The 19828-nt window shown below is 40.4% G+C and overlaps 1 protein-coding gene across 1 annotated transcript in view; it reads right to left on the bottom strand.

Moving 5' to 3' along the window:
* col13a1 (collagen, type XIII, alpha 1) overlaps window positions 1–18081 on the bottom strand; it is a 117440-nt gene extending 99359 nt beyond the window's left edge. Inside the window, exons 1-4 of the mRNA XM_072583569.1 lie at window positions 18055–18081; window positions 17329–17364; window positions 9715–9741; window positions 2505–2555 (exon numbers count right to left, since the gene is read on the bottom strand). Of these exons, the coding sequence (XP_072439670.1) occupies window positions 2505–2555; window positions 9715–9741; window positions 17329–17349 (99 nt within the window). The 5' untranslated portion in view covers window positions 17350–17364; window positions 18055–18081. The remainder of the gene's footprint in view (window positions 1–2504; window positions 2556–9714; window positions 9742–17328; window positions 17365–18054) is intronic.
* Window positions 18082–19828: the final 1747 nt, after the last annotated feature.

Raw genomic sequence — 19828 nt, 5'->3', positions numbered from 1 at the left:
ATAACATAACATACATATGTATCGAATAGAGGGATAAAAAATCTAAATCATTTCAAACTGTGTAGTTTTGAGGTACTTCCTTTACAATAGAATTCACCAAGATAGTTGTGCAAATGTTATTCGGTAGAAACTTTGAGGATGTGTATTTTTACATCCAACAGTCAAGACAGATGGCCAACGTATTCTCACAAAGAAATTAAGTATGATTGTCAACCACTTGCAATTTCAAAAGGTTAATTCAAAAGTTAACTTGAAATAACCGCAATTTTCCTTTACAGATTTCCAGTAATGTTGGTTTCATTTGATGTGACACGAGTTATACATCTGACACCTGAGAACTACAATTTCCTTTGTCCAGTAACTTTAGTAAAATAAGTATAGGTGAGGATAAAACAGCAATGAAAACTTTATACTCTAACCAATTTATTTTCTGTAGTTAATTACTGGGAGCAAATAACCTCCAAAATTCTTTCACTTTTGTGATTTTTAAAAAAATATTTCTTCAGAGCAAAGGTAGCAAATTAAAAATTCTCCATTGAGAGTTTTTTTCACATGACAAATATAACATTTGAAATCTATGGCACAAAACACATTCTTTTTCTGACCATTTACAGGACCAATGTTTAAAACTTGCATCAAAAGAGATTTAACAGGAATTATTGAAGAGTAATGTTCTGTTGTTCTGTCCTTCTCTGCATCATCAATAACTCACATTAATATGGTGCGACTAATGTTGTAAAACATCCCAAGGTACTTCATGAAAATTACCAACAACTTTTGACATAGCCACACTAGGGCAGTGGTCAAACTGACAGATTTATGGAGATCGCAAGGGGAGACAAAGGGGTAGATTGGAAAAGAGGCTTAAAGCCTGGGCAGTGGAAGGCATGGTTGCAGACAACTGAATGACCTAAGAGGTGGCAGGAGGTGAAAGGAAGAGCACAAAATTTTCAGATATTTGGAGAGATGAAGGAGCTCACAGAGATTCAGAGGATTGTAGCTGGTAGAGGTTCCAGCAACAGGAAGGGTTGCCAGGATGGAGGAGATTAACAGTTTTAGGAATGGGGGAATAGCCAAATAATTTACAGGACAAAAACAAGTTATTCAGCCCATCTGATCCATGCTGGTGTCTGCTCCACCTGACCTCATCACACCTTTCTGCATTTAATCCTATCAATACACTGTCCGATTCATTTCTCCCTCACATATTCATCTGGATTCATTAAAATTGTACTAAAATTATTTGCCTCAACTACTTGTTGAGATGGCAACTTTCCCAATCTTCCCATTTCCTGAGTGAAGGTATTTTTCCCAAATTCCTGGCTGGATTTATTAATGACTGTAGTTATATTTTTGGCTATTAGTTCTAGCCTCGCCCAAAACGAGAAACATCTTCTCTGTCCATTGCTCTTGTCTTTCACAGACTGGGCCAACATTTATTGCCCAATAATGTTTGCCCTTGAGAAGCTGGTGAGCTGGCTTCTTGAACCACTGCAGTCTGTGTCATGTTGGGACCTCCATTGTTTGTGAGGGAGATGTTTCCAGGATTTTGACCTCTAAATTGAGCCAAGGTGAAAAGTAATTAAGGAGGATGTGAAACGATTAGACTTAATTACATCTTGATTTCTCTGTCATACCATTAGGCATCTTGATTATACTGAAATCTTTCATACTGCATAGATTACCAAAACCCATTGATCAAAATCTGAACTGGGCCAGCCATATAAATACAGGCCACAGGCTAGGAATCCTCGTAACTCACCTCTTTCCTCCCAAAACCTGTCCATTAATCACAAGCACTGTAACGAAACACTCACAACTTGCCTGAATGAATGTAATTTTAATAACACTTGTTAAGCTTGACAAAGCAGTCAGTTTGATGTGCATCCAATCCACCACTCTCAATGGTCATTCCCTCCATCAATGAACAGTAGCTGCAGTATCTACCATTTATACGATACACAGCAACAACTCATCAGTGCCTTCCAACCCCATGACCACTTCCATCCAGATGGACAACGGCAGCAGATTCTTTGGGAACAATACCCCCTCCAAGTCATGCACCCTCCCGACTTGAAATTATCTCACCATTCCTTTACTGTTGTCAGGTCAAAATCCTGGAATTCCCTCTCTATGATATTGTGGGTTTACCTACAGCACATGGACTGCAGCAGTTCAAGAAATCAGCTCACTGTCATCTTCTCAAGGGCTGGTCGTGATGGGCAATAAATGCTGGCCCAGCCAGTGACACCCCCATCCCATTAAAGTAAAAGTAAAATTCCTACTCAACGAAATTATGTCACAGCCATTGAATAAGTAAAAGAAAATAATTTGGATCACAGCTGCATGCAATGAGAATCTTACTACTCGGAAGAGTTGGCTATGTTTAAATTTCTGCCGACAGTTAGCCGTTGCTGTGGTAGACATTCCATTATTTCCTGTCCCATCACATCAGACCTGAACATACAGTGAAAACACAATCAATGGTAGACAGTAAGACTCACAGGAGGGCCACGGGGTCCAATGATTGAGATGCCGGGATCTCCTGGAGCTCCCTGCAGTAGAAGGGGAAACAGTCATCAGAAAGAGTTCCCATTACAACTCACACAAACAGATTATCTCTTATTGTGAATCCCCTCTCGCAAAACTCCTGACATAAACAACCAGCTGATGCTTGGATTTATCAGTGACATTTCTTAGCCAAGATTTTGAATACTTTGACTACATGCCCCAAGTAGAGTTGGTTTCTTGTCTTTCTACTGAGGAAAAGATGTCAACGCTGGTAAACTTTAAAGCGGACAAAAGTTGAATGATGGATTTAGCTGCAAGTACCTCTGATCTGTATTAGGTGTTACATTGACTCTAATAGGCAACTTGTCACACCCCTTACCTTCCATAACCAACTCTCAGTGGACACAATTGTATAATTCACAGAAAATAGATATAGCTCGAGTACTTTTTTTAAAACTGGTTACAGAAACAGGATGTATTTGACAGATGTTTTTACAATCTTTTAAAAATTCATAATTGCTTCTTTTGATTGCCTTCCCTATGGTCACTTACATCACTTACTAACAAAGTCTACCACCCTGTAAGATTGCTGGCCTGTAATTTACGATTGGTACATGGTTTACATTACTCAGTCAGGAACATGTAAGAGCCTGTTTTAGTGGGCCCTCAATTGCTACGCTCCTTTCTCTTCTTGCTGTGGCAAATGACCAATTTTCACTCTGTACCTTCCCACTAATGAGTATTTTACACCACAGAAGGTGGCCATTCAGCTGGCTCTGCCTTTGAAAGTCAGTAAGAACCATGGATCCTTAATGTCCTTATCCTCACATGGGTGTGTTCAGCAACTGGAGACCCAAACCCAAAAATCACTTTCACCTTCCCAATGGAGAGATTCCAGTTGTCATTTGGAATGTTGTGTGCAATTCTGGTCTCCTTCCTATTGGAAAGATGTTGTGAAACTTGAAAGAGTTCAGAAAAGATTGACAAGGACGTTGCCAGGGTTGGAGGATTTGAGCTACAGGGAGAGGTTAAACAGGCTGGGGCTGTTTTCCCTGGAGCGTTGGAGGCTGAGAGGTGACCTTATAGAGGTTTACAAAATTATGAGGGGCATGGATAGGATAAATAGACAAAGTCTTTTCCCTGAGGTTGGGGAGTCCAGAACTAGAGGGCATAGGTTTAGGGTGAGGGGAAAGATATAAAAGAGACCTAAGGGGCAACTTTTTCACACAGAGGGTGGTACGTGTATGGAATGAGCTGCCAGAGGATGTGGAGGAGGCTGGTACAATTGCAACATTAAAAGGCATTTGGATGGGTATATGAATCGGAAGGGTTTGGAGGGATGTGGGCCAGGTGCTGGCAGGTGGGACTAGATTGTGTTGGGATATCCGGTCGGCATGCACGGGTTGGACCGAAGGTCAGTTTCCGTGCTGTTCCTCTAATTGTATTTCCGTCATCTCTCCTATGAAACTGAGTGAATCTAACTTGGCATAAACCAGGAGTCAGAACTAGCAACTTGTATTACTTTCTCATTATTGTGTATTACACTGTGGTACACAATGCCATACATTCCCATTTCAACTATTTGAAGATCTTGTAAATTAAGATTTAGGTTATGGCTTGAGACACAAGATCATTAAAAATGCATTAATCCGACTTTGTAACCACATTGCACAAATAAATATGATTGTGTGAACTGAAATTCTATGGATGATTCACTATTTAGTCTGAAATTCAATCGAATTGGACATTTCACTTTACTTCTAGATCTGGAGAAATCATAGCGTTTTATACCTTATTACCACCAGGTGGCCGAGAAATTAATTTTTAACTCATAGTATCTTGTATGAATCACAAGACCCATCAATGCTCCATCTGTATTCTAGGACTACTGGAGATGGGGTGTTAAACAAAGCCAATTCTGTTCTTAGCCATCCCACAGATATAGTCGGAACACAGTTCAAAAGGAAATTTCACTCTCAATTCCAAAATTACAATTCTGAAATTGCAAGCTTATGCGCTAAACTAACACCGCATTTACATAAAAAGCATAAAGTCGGTACAAAATGATCTGGCTTCAACCAATGTTGAATTATTGTGTAAACGCAGAGCACACGGCCTAAGCTGTAACATTTGATGCTTTTTAACATAAAACTAGGTAACGTGTGTACACTTTGCTCAGTGATGGCTTATTTCTCATAATTCTGGCAGCTGGGAAGCTGATGGTGAACAAATGTTGTCTTAAATGGTTAAGCAGTTGAACTGCAAATGACACCTGTTCCTCCTTAGGCAGTTCTATTTAGAATAAGAAGTGAAATAGTTTCTGCTCACGAGAACTCTTTTGCACTGATGACTCGTTAACACTAAATGTTACCTTAATTTGGTCAAGAACTGTCTCAATGGCAATCCTTTGAGGTTTTCATTGTAATCTCTCAAATTTCCACCATGGTGTAAGGTTTTATGTGGAGTATTTGAAGAGCTGACTCTTGGGTAGGACTGTTGTTGTTGTATCGCCATAGTCTTACCAGACCATAGGGGCTGCTCTCTTATTAGAGAGAGAAACAACTGGTGGTGATTTAACCTGAGGGCCACCAGACCCCAGGTGAGGGAAGACAGGTTGAGAAGGAGAGCCCTTCATGATAACCCCGAACTGGTGATGGGAATTGAACCCACGCTATTGGCATCACACTGCTTTGTAAACCAACAATCCAGCCAACTGAGCTAAACGGATTCTATCTTGGACAGGATTAGATCAGTTCTGAAGAAGAGTTGTATCTGCACTTCAAATATTAACTGTTTCTCTCTCCATGAATACTGCCAGACCTGCTGACTTTCTCCAGAATTTTCAGAAACTTGGACCAACTGAAGAAAGTAATTTGGGCTTTCAGGAAGGAAATCCCGCTCAGACTCCAGATTCACACCTTATTACAGCATCAGAACAAAATGACATGCAAATATGGGTCTGAGTCCATTTGTTTGTAATACAATCCTCAGCTAAATGTCCCTTGAAGCAAGCGACAGAACAAAATTGTCCACCATTTAGAATTTGTTGCACATTAATTGCAATTTTCTCATACCAAACCCAGTTTAAATAACTTCAAGAATCTAAAGTTATCACATAACATTTACTCACGGTTACCAGTCTGCACTGCTGATCATTTCACACAGTAATATGAATCTGGAAACCGAGGCAGTCTATAAGGCCATAAGGAATAGGAATTGGCCATTCGGCCCCTCGAATCTGCTCCGCCATTCAATAGGATTGTGGCTGATCCAAACATTCCTATTCTCCACAGCCCAGTCATGACCCTCATGATCCCCTCTTTGCTTAACTTGAACAAACCAGGACCCAATGTCACAGTTTCCAGACTGTAGCATCATTTATATAAACAACCCAATCATGGGTTATGCATCTGGGATATTTCAAGATTGGTGAAGTTCCTCAGATCTGATTATCGTTTGTTAAGTTCTACATCAAAAATAAATAAATTATTCATTTCAAATATAGAGTTCAGATGGCTTCACAGAGGTCGAGAATAAGCTTCATCAACTCAAAATATTTTATTTCTGAAGCATAGCAAAAATACTACTTTCAGCTGACATGTGTTTTCACTTGATTATAGCTAGTTTTAAAGGTGTCTCTCTGACAGTCAGTCAGTCACGACAGTTCTTTTAAAGGATTCCACGTCCTTTATTTCCAAAGTTGCTTAAACGAACTGACATCACATAGATCCGGGAACAATCCAGAATTAATGATAAGGGAACCATGTGTCACACCTCTCTGTAGCAACCCTCAGTCACATCTTGCTGCAATTTCAACATGGGACAAACAACACAATCTCAGTTACATTGTGAACACTCACTGGTGTTGACGATATTTTAAAACACATTTCTTTCATGCTGTAGCTTTTCAGAGAGATGGGATCTTACAAGTTTGAACTTCATTAATCTGCAGTAGCTGGAGCTCAGAGAGATTGAGCCATTATTGTACATAATGATGGATTGAAGTAACAGAAAATACTAACATGAAAAAAGATCCCTTCATAATTCTGGAATTGTGCAAAATGCAAAAGAGATGTGCATCCTCCTTCTGCTGGCTTTTTCCCCAGTTTTATGATGGCTGGGGTTTCAGGAATAGGATTAGTTAGGCCCTGAATTTACAATGAAGTGTGACCAGTTACTATTCACAATGTGCAATTTGGCAAATACATTAACAATCACTGATTAGTGGATAGGAATATTTCAAAGATGTGGTTTTGAGTGTGGTTTATGCACAAAACCATCAGGACTCCTATTTGGATTTTTAGGTCATTATTCTCTTGGTCATACAATCTTTCTGACCGTCACACTGCAGAAAGAAAGGCTCTCTGGTTGCACTGCAATTCCATGTAACAATGAGCTCATTTTCATGCCAGGTTCTTGAAGGGATTTGCTCTTCATCACTTCATTTGCTCAAGAATAAATCAAACTAGCCACAGATAAAAACAAGTCTGTAACATGTTAGAATTCAGGTTTGAACTGATGCCAATGTGGTTTACTTCAAACTCCTGGTTTGGCCCAAATCCTTCCCCATCGCTTACAGATAAAGTGTGTGTCATCCTTACTTCAATTACTATTGAGCCAGGGAGGTAGCTTTATCCTCAACACACTTCCAATTGCATGAAATTAATCAGAACTGACACTCTAATCGAGTCAAGACCAGACTTTGAATATGATTCATGCCAAGATTTGCTGAAGTTTGGAAGAACAAAACATTACACACAGTCTTTGAGGATAACTATGCTCCAAGTTGCTCAAAATCAGACTCAGTTGTGGTTCAGTTTTTCCTCTACTCCACACAATTACCAAGTCAAGACAGGCAGAATAGTCAAATATTGATTTTCTCATTCCCAGCCATCAGATAAAATATTTATTATTTGAATATTCAATTGACCAATATTCCAAAGCTCTGCTGTTGATCTCTGGAATCTCATGGACAATGGGCATTAGTCCGGTCTCTTACTTTGGGATGATCTACACTTGTCTAACACTGTGCCACCAAAACTGGGCTCATTGCAGACTCCAGGATCAAAGGAAAGTTACAATTTGCAATTGTCTCCTGAGTTTTGTATTCAGGTTTGCTCCACTTTATTGTTGATGTTTCTGGAGTACACTTCCCCCCAACTAAAACATTTTTTAACATGCCAAAGAAAGATGGGTTTAAGAGATTGTTGCATGATTGAGTTAAATGCAATTTGTGACCAATAAAGAGAGTGTGGACATATTCTCTGCATCCTTCACCACCCGAGGAACTCTGTCTAAGGAATGTGGTGCACCTGTCTGGACAGATCAAAGAGCTGTCTTGTTCATGTTTCTTTAATAAGAGACTGCGACAGAGCTCCACCAAACGCAGGATAATAATCTGTGGGCAATATCTTTGCTGGAGGAGCCTTTCCTGTGGAGAGTAAAGCTACCTCAGCATCAACCTTTAGGCCATTGTTTTCTTCTAAATTGAAAACCATGGCAGTCAGCCTGTGATACACCCAGGTACAGAGTTAGTGCCGTGCTCAAAACAGGGAAGGTGTTGGTAATATCACTAGATTAACAATCCACAACCCCTGAAGTTCTGAGGATACGGGTAACAAATCCCACCACGGCAGGTAAATTCAATAAAGATCTGGAATAAAAAGCTAGCCTAATTTGATTCACTAATGTCCCTGAGGGATGGAAATCTGGTTTCCTGATCTGACCTGGTCCATATGTGACTGCAGACCCACAGCAATGTGCTTGACTCAGATCTGATAAATGCTGGCCCAGCCAGTGATGCCCTTATCTCACTAATGAATAAACAAGAAGGGGGGAAAAAAATACCCCCTGAACAGGGTAGGGTTATGTGGACTTCAGTCCAGAATAAGGAGACTTTCCTTAAGTGAGACCATCGGTCACTCAGTGACAAAATCCACAGTACTATCCATGGAATGTTGCTGGACCGTTGCGGATAATTAATTGGCTTTTCAGTTATTCACACCTCCCCTCTAATGATGAGCTACAGCCGCCTTAAATGTTATTGCCTCATCAGGTCACTGAAATCTGAAATGAACATCTCGGCAAATCTTACACATGGCAGAAACCATTAATCAAATGACTTTCCCATCAAAACAAAAACCTCAGGACAGCTTTAATTTCAACACACTGAGAATTTGAGGAAAATGACATGTCTGGACAGTGTTTGCAGGTTGCAGCAAAAGCTCAGAGGCACTTTGTGTATATTCAGTGTGGGAGTGAGGTGATAAAATTTATGTTTCCAACAAAAACAGCTCCATCTCAGAATAGACATGGGCCTTTGTTCCCCACACAATGACAATGAAGAAACCCAACATCAACCAGAGCAAAGCAACCCCAATTTAATCAAAACTGCCTCCAATACCTTAAATATTCACGGTCTCCACAACCGACAGCGAGCACTGCAGCAAATCATTAAAGCTCCTTCACTCCTTCCAAATCGAGAAGGATGAGGGCAGCAGATAAATGGGAACACTACCAGCTGCATGTTCCCTCCAAGCCACTCATCCATCCTGACTAGGAAATATATCACTGCTCTTTTGTTGTGGTTGGGGAAAAATTTGGGAACTCCCTCCCTAATGGACTGTGGTGGTTTAAGAAGTCAGCTCACCCCCACCTTCTGAAGGGCAACGAGGGATGGGTAATAAATCTGGGCCCAGCCAGTGACACCCACACATCCAGAGCAAATAATAGAAGAGATGGAACCGAGTGAGAAAGTGAAATAGCATTCAGCACTCGGGTGCAATAACTTTGGTGGCAAGAACATATTTAACAGTTGACTGTGCTGGAGGCTGCTTTCCATTATCCACTGGGCCCTTTGGGGGAGAAAACCCACATGAAAAAAAACAACATAAACAGAAACTTATTTCCTTTCAGGTTTGTTTATCTAATATAAATATTATAAAGAATGAAATGTAATAAGCTTCCAATCATTGCATTATGAAAGATTAAAAATTACAAAGATATCTTGCTTAGAGGAATATATAATTTGAAATTGATTCCAGAACTTTTCTCTTGGTTATTTCCCACTTTCTTTTTACACATCAGCAGCTTGATCTTTCAATTTGAATTGACAATACTCAGATAAGGAAGGACTTAGGTGTCCTCTCAATATTCTGCTCAAACTATAAACTAAGGGTGTTTCCTTTCATGTCCATGACTCACCTCTTCGCCAGGTTCCCCCTTTAGACCCTGGGCAGGGTCAGCAAACACAGCATGCAGAAGTAAAGGAGAGACACAAATAGAGGATTAGTGTTAGACCAAATAAAAGACAGTGTACTTATCAGCTCCTGTCTAAAGCAGCCTGCAAACAGATCTCTGCAGCCAATGACTATGCATTAGATCATACTGCAACAAACCTCAAGCAAGCAGCACAGCAACAGGCTACACCCATCATAACCCTTCATTCTGGACAAAACTAAAACAGCCTGCATTAATATGGCGCCTTTAACAAAGGTAGTGAAACCATCCCATGGCACTTCAGAGCTGGAAACAAGAATAGCACGTGGTTCAGTCATTGGGCATTCTGGGAAATGGCAAGCTAGAATGTTTGCTCACAAAGGGACAGTTGTTTAGTTATGTCATTGAAGTGGAGGCATCAAATGGTGCCCCTGTGCCTCAGCAGGGATCTGTACTCTGCCGACTCAGTCCCTTGTGAATCCTGCAGCAACCTGTCACAGAATGTCATTGCAAAGGCTTCAGGGAGTAGGGGACAATAGATAGCTGGAGGTACCTCCCTAATAAAGAGCCTTTGAAATACAGAGATAGTTAGGAAAACAAGTCGGAATTCAAACTCATGCAGCAAGGGCAATTCTAGAGTGTGCAAAACGAGAGTCTGAGGGGATGAAGGAAAGCTCTCAGCTGGTTAGGATCTACCGAGCACAACGGAAGGTGGCTGTTGGAGGTCAGTCATCTCAGCTCCAGGACATCTCTGCAGGAGTTCCTCAGGGGAGTGTCCTTGACGCAACCATCTTCAGCTGCTTCATCAATGACATTCCCTCCATCAAAAGGTCAGAAGTGGGGATGTTCGCTGACGAATACACAATGTTTAGCATTATTCGTGACTCTTTAGATATTGAGACGATCCACGTCCAATGTTTTTGTTGTTTACTCATTTTGTGGGATGTGGGCATCACTGACGGCCCATCCCTCTTTGCCTTTGAGAAGGTGATGGTGAGTTGCCTTTTTGAAATGCAGCAAGATCTGAACAATGTCTGGGATTGGGCTGAAGAGTGTGTCTAGTAACATTCGCACCACACAAATGCCAGGCAATGACCATCTCCTACAAAAGAGAAACTAAGTATTGTCCCTTGGTATTCAATGGCATTACAACCACTGAAGCCACTTCTATCAACATCATGGAGCTTGTCATTGACAAGTAACAGAACTGCACTAGCAACAGAAATAGAGTGCATGGTGCTGGAAAAGCACAGCAGGGCAGGCAGCATCCAAGGAGCAGGAGAATCGACCTTTCCAGCATAAGGCCTTCATCAGTTTATGTCCAAAATGTCGATTTTCCTGGTCCTCAGATGCTGCCAGACCTGCTGCTTTTCCAGCACCATACTCTCGACTCAGATCTCCAGCATCTGCAGTCCTCACTTTCTCCTAGAGACAGAAATGCTATTGCTACAAGGGCAGGTCTCAGTAATCCTGTGTTGAGTGAATCACTTCCTGACTCCCTAAAGCCTGTCCACCATCTCTGAGACACAAGTCAGGAGTGTGAAGGAATTACTCCTCACTTGCTGGGTGGGTGCAACTCCAACATTCAAGAAGCTTGGCACCATCCAGGGCAAAGTAACGCTTGACTGGCACATTCACCAAAGCCCATCATTGATGCTCAGCAGAGCCAAGCCATTCACCATCCTGGTTTGGAATTATATTGCCATTCCTTCAGTTTCATTAGGGCAAAGACAGGAACTCCCTCCCTAATTGCATTGTGGGTCTACCTACAGTAGATGTTCTGAAGCAGTTCAAGAAGGCAGGTTTTCAAAGGCAACTAGGGATAGTCATTAAATGCTGGCCCAACCAGTAACAGCCACATCCCACAGATGAATAAGAAAAGGTATTTGGATTCCTTTATTGTCTCAACACTGGGTGGAAACCACAGTAGTCTTTGGGTCTTCCTCTTTACCCTGACAGCTGCAATTATTTGGAACTGTCTTTTGGAATGAGTAACGAAGATGGAAAAACCATGGAATTGTTTAAGAAATGAGTGAATATAGAAGTGAGGGAGAGGTAGGTTTGGTAGGATATTCTCAGTGCAAATTGGGATTGGGGCCCAAGGTTGGTCACACTGAGTCTGCATTGGTCGCTGTGGAGCTCTGACCACTTTAACAGGCCCCACTCCCTCAGCCTCCAGGCCCCACTCCCTCAGCCTCCAGGCCCCACTCCCTCAGCCCCCAAAACCCACTTCTCTCTGCTCCCAGAACCCACTGTCTCATTTCTCACTTGAGTGCTCATGACAATGAGCAAGCCTCAAAATGGGGTCGTAGTTGGAAATAATTTGGGAAGTCATGGTCTAGAGAGACCAATCATATGGGTTTCTTCATTTGTCATTAACCTGTGATTTTAAAATTTCACATTCCTATTGGAATCACTTGCTGCTGAATTCATAGCATCTCTAACTGAAGTGATCACACTTGGTGTGTGTGAACCTGACCAAGTATCAGCAACTTATTTCACTATGGAAGCCAGTAGCAGGGCCTCACTTGATCGCTGCATGTTCAGCTTTTCAGCTCAGTTGCAGATTCTCCCATTCTTATCCTGTTTTTAGATTAGATTCCCTACAGTGTGGAACAAGTCCACACCGACCCTCCGAAGAGTAACCCACCCAGACCCATTTCTCTCTGACTAATGCACTTAACACTAAGGGCAGTTTAGCATGGCCAATTCACCTGATCTGTACATCTTTGGATTGTAGGAGGGAACCGGATCACCCGGAGGAAACTCACGCAGACACGGGGAGAATGTGCAAACTCCACACAGACAGTCACCCGACGTTGGAATCAAACCTGGGACCGTGGTGCTGTGAGACAGCAGTGCTAACTATTGAGCCACCATGCTGCTCCTTTTGGCTGGGTCTAACTGGAGCATCCCCACATTATTTCTTCACCTTCTATCAGCCCAACTAACAGAGCACAACATTCCGACCATGAACCTCCAGAGATCCTCTTCATCCAAAGTGTCAATCTACTCAGACGGTCTTTGAATCCAGTTTCAGTCTATACACACAAAGGTTTGAATTTGGATTCGAACTCAGGTCCTCTTCTGCCGATTGTAGTTGCTGCTGGTAGTTGTGCCTTCTGTTATATAGAATCCCCATCTGAAATTTCTCTAATAGAGAGTTATTAAGATTATCCCTAAAACCTACCTCTTGCTAACCATATACCTCCTTACTTCTATTGCTTTCTAAAATTTGCTCATGGGCTGAACGTGTCACTGGTCTGGCTTGTAATTATCCCTAATTTCCATGGAACTGAGCAGCTAGCTAGGGACACTTCAGAGATTTGGAGATGCCAGTGTTAGACTGGGGTGTGCAAAGTTAAAAATCACACAACACCAGGTTATAGTCCAACAGGTTTATTTGGTACCACTTGCTTTCAAAGCACTGCTCCTTCATAGCCTACAGAATTACTTTCCACTTTGCTCAAAAACTGCATGAATCCATGTAAGATTCTGTAAGTCATTTTTTAGATTAGAATCAGTCTGACCATTGTGGCACAGACAGCCTCACACAGGGAGCTCACACCTTCAATACATTAGCTGGGCCGACATGACACCAATTGTTAAAGTTCACTTGAGAATGTAACTTTTAAAAAAGTTCTGGGATTTACATATAAACGAACTGAAACCAACATGGTGATTCTAAAAGATGAGAGACTTAACAAACAATGCAGATCTTTTTCAATATATAATTTCAGTTACATCACACTGTAAACTTTTGCTAGAAATTCTGTGTCTTAACATCTTATTCTCCACAACCACCTGATGAAGGAGCAGTGCTCCAAAAGCTAGTGTTTCAAATAAACCTGTTGGACTATAATCTGGTGTTGTGTGATTTTTAACTTTGGACATTTCAGAGGGCAGTTAATAGTGACCACAATGTTGGTGGTCTGGTGTCACATGCCCTGCATACATCGTAGATTTACATTGGAAAAGAGCATTATACCAGCTATTAACTGAATCCAAATTTCACAACCTGTAATTTGAACCAATGGAGTGCACGATTACTCACACAGTGACATTACCTCTATGCCACTGTCATGCTTTGTACCAGTCCTCTTAAGTGCCTTGGGAATTTTACTTGTTAAAGGTATTTTATCAATAAAAGTTGTTATTAATAAGGTTAGGGGAGTTACACACCATTCATAATTTCTGTTGAATATAGGGCTAGAAAGTCTTAGAGAACTAAACTTGTTTACAGCTTTGTATTTTCATGCTAATACTATTAATCATATACCAGCAAGTTAAATACGACGAGTGTCAGACAAATGCGACATTACTCATGCTTTTAAAAGCACATTTATCACATTATAAATTGAAGGGCATTAAAAGATATAACTTCAACTTTGATAATGTTGGACTCACATGGCAAATTAATTTAGTATTAATTAGAATAGCTAGGGGCTTGTACACACTCAACAGGCTGAAGGACTTTTGTGCTGTAGACCTCTGTGATTCTATTTCTCTGCCAATGTAGCAAATGCTGGAAATCAGAAATTTTATAAACAACCTAAAGATTCTAGAAATACTCACTAGATTGACTAGTATCTGTAGAGACAAAAACAGAGTTCACTTTTCAGATCAATGACCTTTCATTGGAATATAAATTTAAAATGAGAAATTGTCGATCTGCGAAGCTAAGACTTTCCCTCTCTCTCACTTTCTCTCTCTCGCTCGACGCTGCTGGAACTGCGTTTCCTGTTCATATTTTATACTAAACATCGAGTTGGATTCCATCATTAAAAGGCAGACTGCAGAGATCAGTGGATCATTTTGGGGAGCAGTTTGTGCTGCAGTGATCGGTCGATCAATCGATCTGGCCAAAGTTGTCATGTAACAGGCCTGACCATCTTTCATGTATCTTCACAATCTAACCCATGGACAGCAGGGAATTTGATCAATGTGCTGAGCTTCGGTTATAGCACAAACTGGTGAACTAAGTGACAATGTACACAAATGAAATCTCATGGTAATTAGCTACAAATGTTAGAGTAGATTATTAAGTGGTTTGCACATCTTGTCAGATATTCAATTGTGTTAAAGTCAATTAACTTTGAGTGCTGTATATAATAGAACCTCAAAAGGTCAATCCAAGATCATATCCTATTCCATAATCTTAAATAATTTGCTTGGGCAGTTTTTTTCTGACTGCATGAATGATTGGTCTTGCTCTTTAACTGTTTAAGTATCTGAATGTATACATTTGAAGCTTGTGTGTTTTCAGAGCTGAAATGTAGCTGTGCTTTTGAATTGGGAGTTTGGAGGTGTCATGTGACAATTTATTACTTAGAGTAGTTCAATAGATGAAGATCTTTGCAAGATTATGTTTTTTTTTCATTCATTCACAGGATGAGAGCATAGCTGACTGGGCCAGCATTTATTGCCCATCCCTAATTACCCAGAGGGCAGTTAAGAGTCACCCACAATGCTGTCGGTCTGGATTCACATGTAGACCAGATGAAGTAAGGATGGCAATTTCCTTTCCTAAAACATATGAGTGAACCAGATGGGTTTTTCCAACTAAAAACAATAAATGCTGGAGATCACAGTGGGTCAGACAACATCCATGGAGACACAGCAAGCTAATGTTTTGAGTCTAGATGAATCCTCATGGATGCTGTCTAACCTGCTGTGATCTCCAGCATATGCTGTTTTCAGTTCAGATTCCAGCATCTGCAGTAATGTGCTCCCACATTGGGTTTTTCCCAACAATTGATTCCTGGTCACCATCGGATTCTCAATTCCAGAATTTTACTGAATTCTTCCAGGGTGGGATTTGAACCCCGATCATCAGAACATTACTTGGGTGTCTGGTTAAACATCTAGTGATAACACCACGAGACTGTTGCCTCTCCTATTATGTGTAGGAGCCAATGCGGAAATTTGTGGAATTTTTTGAGTCTTACCCTCCCGAGGTCCACTCACCAAAACCTGAATCCAGTTTACGGACTTTTCTTAAAGGAGGGAAGGGAAAGATAGCGTGTGCCACTGAGGGCAAGAGGCTCTGCCTTGCACTGTCTCCAAGATTCAAGACAAGTAGCACCTCAGAAACTTTCAAAAGTGATGGTGCCAGAGATAGTTAAATATCACAAAATGCTCACTGTTTATTGCAAACATCTGCCCTCTCCTGTGGCACCTAAGAAACAACAATGGCAGACTCACCTTAAAAACTGAGCCAATCCCATCTGGAATTTCCCCATTTAATGAGTTACAGTAATAACAATTAATAGCCCTTCAGCCCACACAGACAGTTGGACCTCGTTTCCTTTTAAAGTAACATGGAGTTGGAGTGGGTTTGTTTATTTTTTTCAATTCTAGCTCTGTGATAAATGTGCTTATGAGCTAAAGTATTCCCAGCATATTTGCTGAAATACATTCAATATTAAAACAAATCAGATGAAATGCATGGTAACCAGGTTAGCATTGACAGCATTTCCATAGCAACAAATCAAAATTCTAAAGAGGCTGTTCAGTGTTAGATCAGTGACAATATCCACAATATTACATACAGGGATCCTACCCATCACTCCTTGATGTTCCTGTCATGTTAGTTAAAGTTATGGATAAAACAACATGCTTTATACATGTATTTTACCCACTGAATTTAAAAAAGGAATATTGGAAATTATTTTAAAACTTGTTTAATGTATGTATAAAAATGAGTTACACGGGTTTTTTGGTGACACTCTGATCAGATATTCCAAAGATTTTATGTTTACAAACATTAAACTGTAAAAGCTCCATAAAAATGAATTTTATACATTAACTTCTGGATTGGCTGCAGTTCCAGCTGATTTGCTAAAGCTTCTGTATAGAGGGGAGAACTGTTCACCAAACAGCCCATTTACTGACAAACACTTTAAAGACAGCAGTTGCAATGCAGGATTGGCAGGAGGTCTTCAGATAAATCACAAATCAGAACTTCCATCGTCACCGCAAGAAAACCTCACAAATTTTACAGTAACTTCATCCACATAAAAACCTCACTCGAAGGCAACATGACACTGGTCTTAAAATGCACACATTTCAGCTTGTAGCCCGAACTCTGTTGACAAGTTGCAAGCTGGAGCCAGAAAAAATGTGCAAAATGTTCTGTAAAAAAGTGCAGTTAAGTGCTGCACTGTCAAATAAATGGTTTAAGGCTGCATTATCCTGGCATTTTGAAATTAAACTTTTTTCTTTCAAAATGCTGCACAATGTCACTTTACCAAAAGTCATCCATCTCTGTAAACCAGTTGTTGTTCTGACCTTTTATAAATGTTTACACAATGATTCTTCAGGGAGAACATGACACTTCTAAAAATGGTGCCATTTATTTTGCAAAGGTTATACACACACACACACTAACTCTGTGTTTGTAAATGCAGATAAAATATCACAACTGAATTTTAGTTGCGATATGCCCAGAAAGGAGGATATTGCAGCTTCAAAATTATTTTCTTTGACAGTTCATAGAATGAACAGCTGAAATCAGCACCTCATGTGCCTCTGTAGTTACGCAAAGCATCATGATTATGTAACAACAAGGCTAAAATTAGATGCAAAAGTAAAACTCACCCTTCTCCCTGGTAGGCCCATGGATCCTTTGTTTCCCTAATAACCAATGTACAGTCAGAACTGCAAAGGAAGAGTTTTTTTGCGATTTCACCCAAAAAAAAGATGGTCACCTGCACACTCGGACATCCAGCCAAGTCATTTGTCCCCGAGTCACAGAGCAAGCATTCCAGGATTTATTGTTCGCTTACAAAGAGCATGAAGGCTTCCCATTAGATGCTGGGATTTAATGCTTTACACACCAAACTACCAGACTGCGAGGCCAAGAGTTAACTCTCAGGGAGAAAAAAGCCCTTAGCCCAAAACATAGAGCTGGAAATATGATGACCGTTTGCTGAGACCACACCACCAGTTAAGTAAGTTTCTACCCACAGCCTAGAAACAAATGTAGCGAGAGCAAAGGTAATACTTTTGCAGAGCAGTGTTGGCAAAACAGTTGGATTAGAATGAAGGAAGGTGGCTGATATTAATGTTCAAACATATGGAAGATCAATCCTTGAGATTGGTCATCCTAAGGAAAGTCTTTTGTTTTCCTCTACTTTGGTCAAAGTGAGAATGGAGTCTATGAATTAATTAATGTGACCAAGTAGAATTGGATTGCAATTTAATGAGAGGCAACAATGCACAAAGCAGCCGAGAACACAGAAGGAATGTTAAAACAAAGAAGGAAAATACAAACACGGCTTTAGAACAAGACAGAAGAGAGTGGTGCAGTTAAAAGCTAATTACCGGAAAGCCATCTCTTCCTGGAGGTCCCTGTAAAGAACAAAAATCAGTAGCAAGGAGGAAAGAAATTAACACAGTACATACATCGCACTATAAGCTAAAGAAATAAAGTTAGGTTTATTAATCTTTTGCTTAAGAAAGTATGAAGTTAAAATGTACGTTTAGATGCAAAGGATTGTGTTTCATCCATTACCACAACTTAACTAACAAGAATAATATCAAACGTAAATTCCACAAAGACCAAGGAAAAGTTATGATGTTACTGGAAAGATTTAGCAGCAACAGATTTATTGCCTAAATTACAATACACTATTTAGACAGAAAGTATTTTTCGTTACCCAACTTGTTCCCATAGGCAAGACTAGCCAATCATTTACTTACAGCAGCCCCTGCAAACATAAGAACAGAGAGGAGAACATGTTATAATCCTGAAATATACTTCATAGAATTAATAAAAGTATTGATACAGATATAATTCTCTTTTATTTTAACTAATTGCATTTTAAAAAAAATGTTGAATGACAGGGACCCAGGTTTGATTCCAGCCTTGGGCGACTGTCTATGTGGAAGTTGCACATTCTCCCCATGTCTGCGTGGGTTTCTTCTGGGTGCTCCAGTTTCTTCCCATAGTCCAAAGATGCACAGTTTAGGTGAATTTGCCACACTAAATTGCCCATAGTTTTCAGAAATGTGTATATTAGGCACATTAGTTAGGGGAAATGTAGAGTAATAGGTCTGGATGGGTTACTCTTCAGAGAGTTGGTATGGGCTTGTTAGGCCGAATGGCCTGGTTCCACACTGTATGGATTCTATTCTACGCAGTCAGACAACTCAGACCAATGATTGGACAAGTATTTGTATGAGTGTGTGAGAGAGAGAGAGAGAGAGAGAGAGAGAGAGAGAGAGAGAGACAGAGAGACAGACAGAGAGACAGAGAGAGACAGACAGACAGATAGATAGACAGATAGACAGATAGACAGATAGACAGAAATAGAGACAGAGACAGAGACAGAGAAAACGAGAGAGAACTGGGATCGTCTTTAGGATTTCATGACATGGTTAGAATTTTAGGATATTGCACACTTCAGTTCATTCAGAACAAAGAAGATTCAACTAGCAGCTTCCCTTTAAGATGCTGCCAATGTGCCAGTCCAATACCCAAACCACTGTTGGCACTTCAAGCCAGGTGACACATGCTCCCTCTCTCCAGAGAGGTTAACACACTCCACCAATTAGTGCTATACATCTAGCACCAGATTGACACTGACTCAACCCACTATCATACAGGATCCCTTGACAGATCACCATGGGAGAACAAATATACAAGGAGTTAACATTTGTGTTCTTTCTCATTATGAAATCTTCCAGAAACCATATCTCATGGCTACAAAATACCCAAATTATATCCAATTATTTGGACCAGGAACTGCAATTAGGATGCTATTATTTGTAGTATGTCATTAAGAATCAAAATTACCACCAACATTTCCCATTTAAATTGACCAATTGTCCTTTACAGCAAACAACCAAATTCATGCAGTTTGATAAAAATCAATAAAACCCCATGGCTTAGACTGTTTGCATTGTTGCTGGAACAGTGTTGAGGGACACAGCCAAATAAAACTGGTTTTTCTTCCCTGAATTAAGGTGCTCCACTTTGGAGTCCAACCATAAATGATCATGGGGCAAAGTGAAAGACAAGGAAATTACCCTTTTATTCTCCAACTATACTGCAAAAATCATGGAAGGAAAAACAGAGGAAAATTGAAAAGTATTT

Source organism: Chiloscyllium punctatum, chromosome 13 (genome assembly GCF_047496795.1).
Source record: "Chiloscyllium punctatum isolate Juve2018m chromosome 13, sChiPun1.3, whole genome shotgun sequence".
Classification (NCBI taxonomy): Eukaryota; Metazoa; Chordata; class Chondrichthyes; order Orectolobiformes; family Hemiscylliidae; genus Chiloscyllium; species Chiloscyllium punctatum.
Note: the sequence above shows the minus strand (reverse complement) of the source record. Positions and strands in the feature narration are given on the sequence as shown.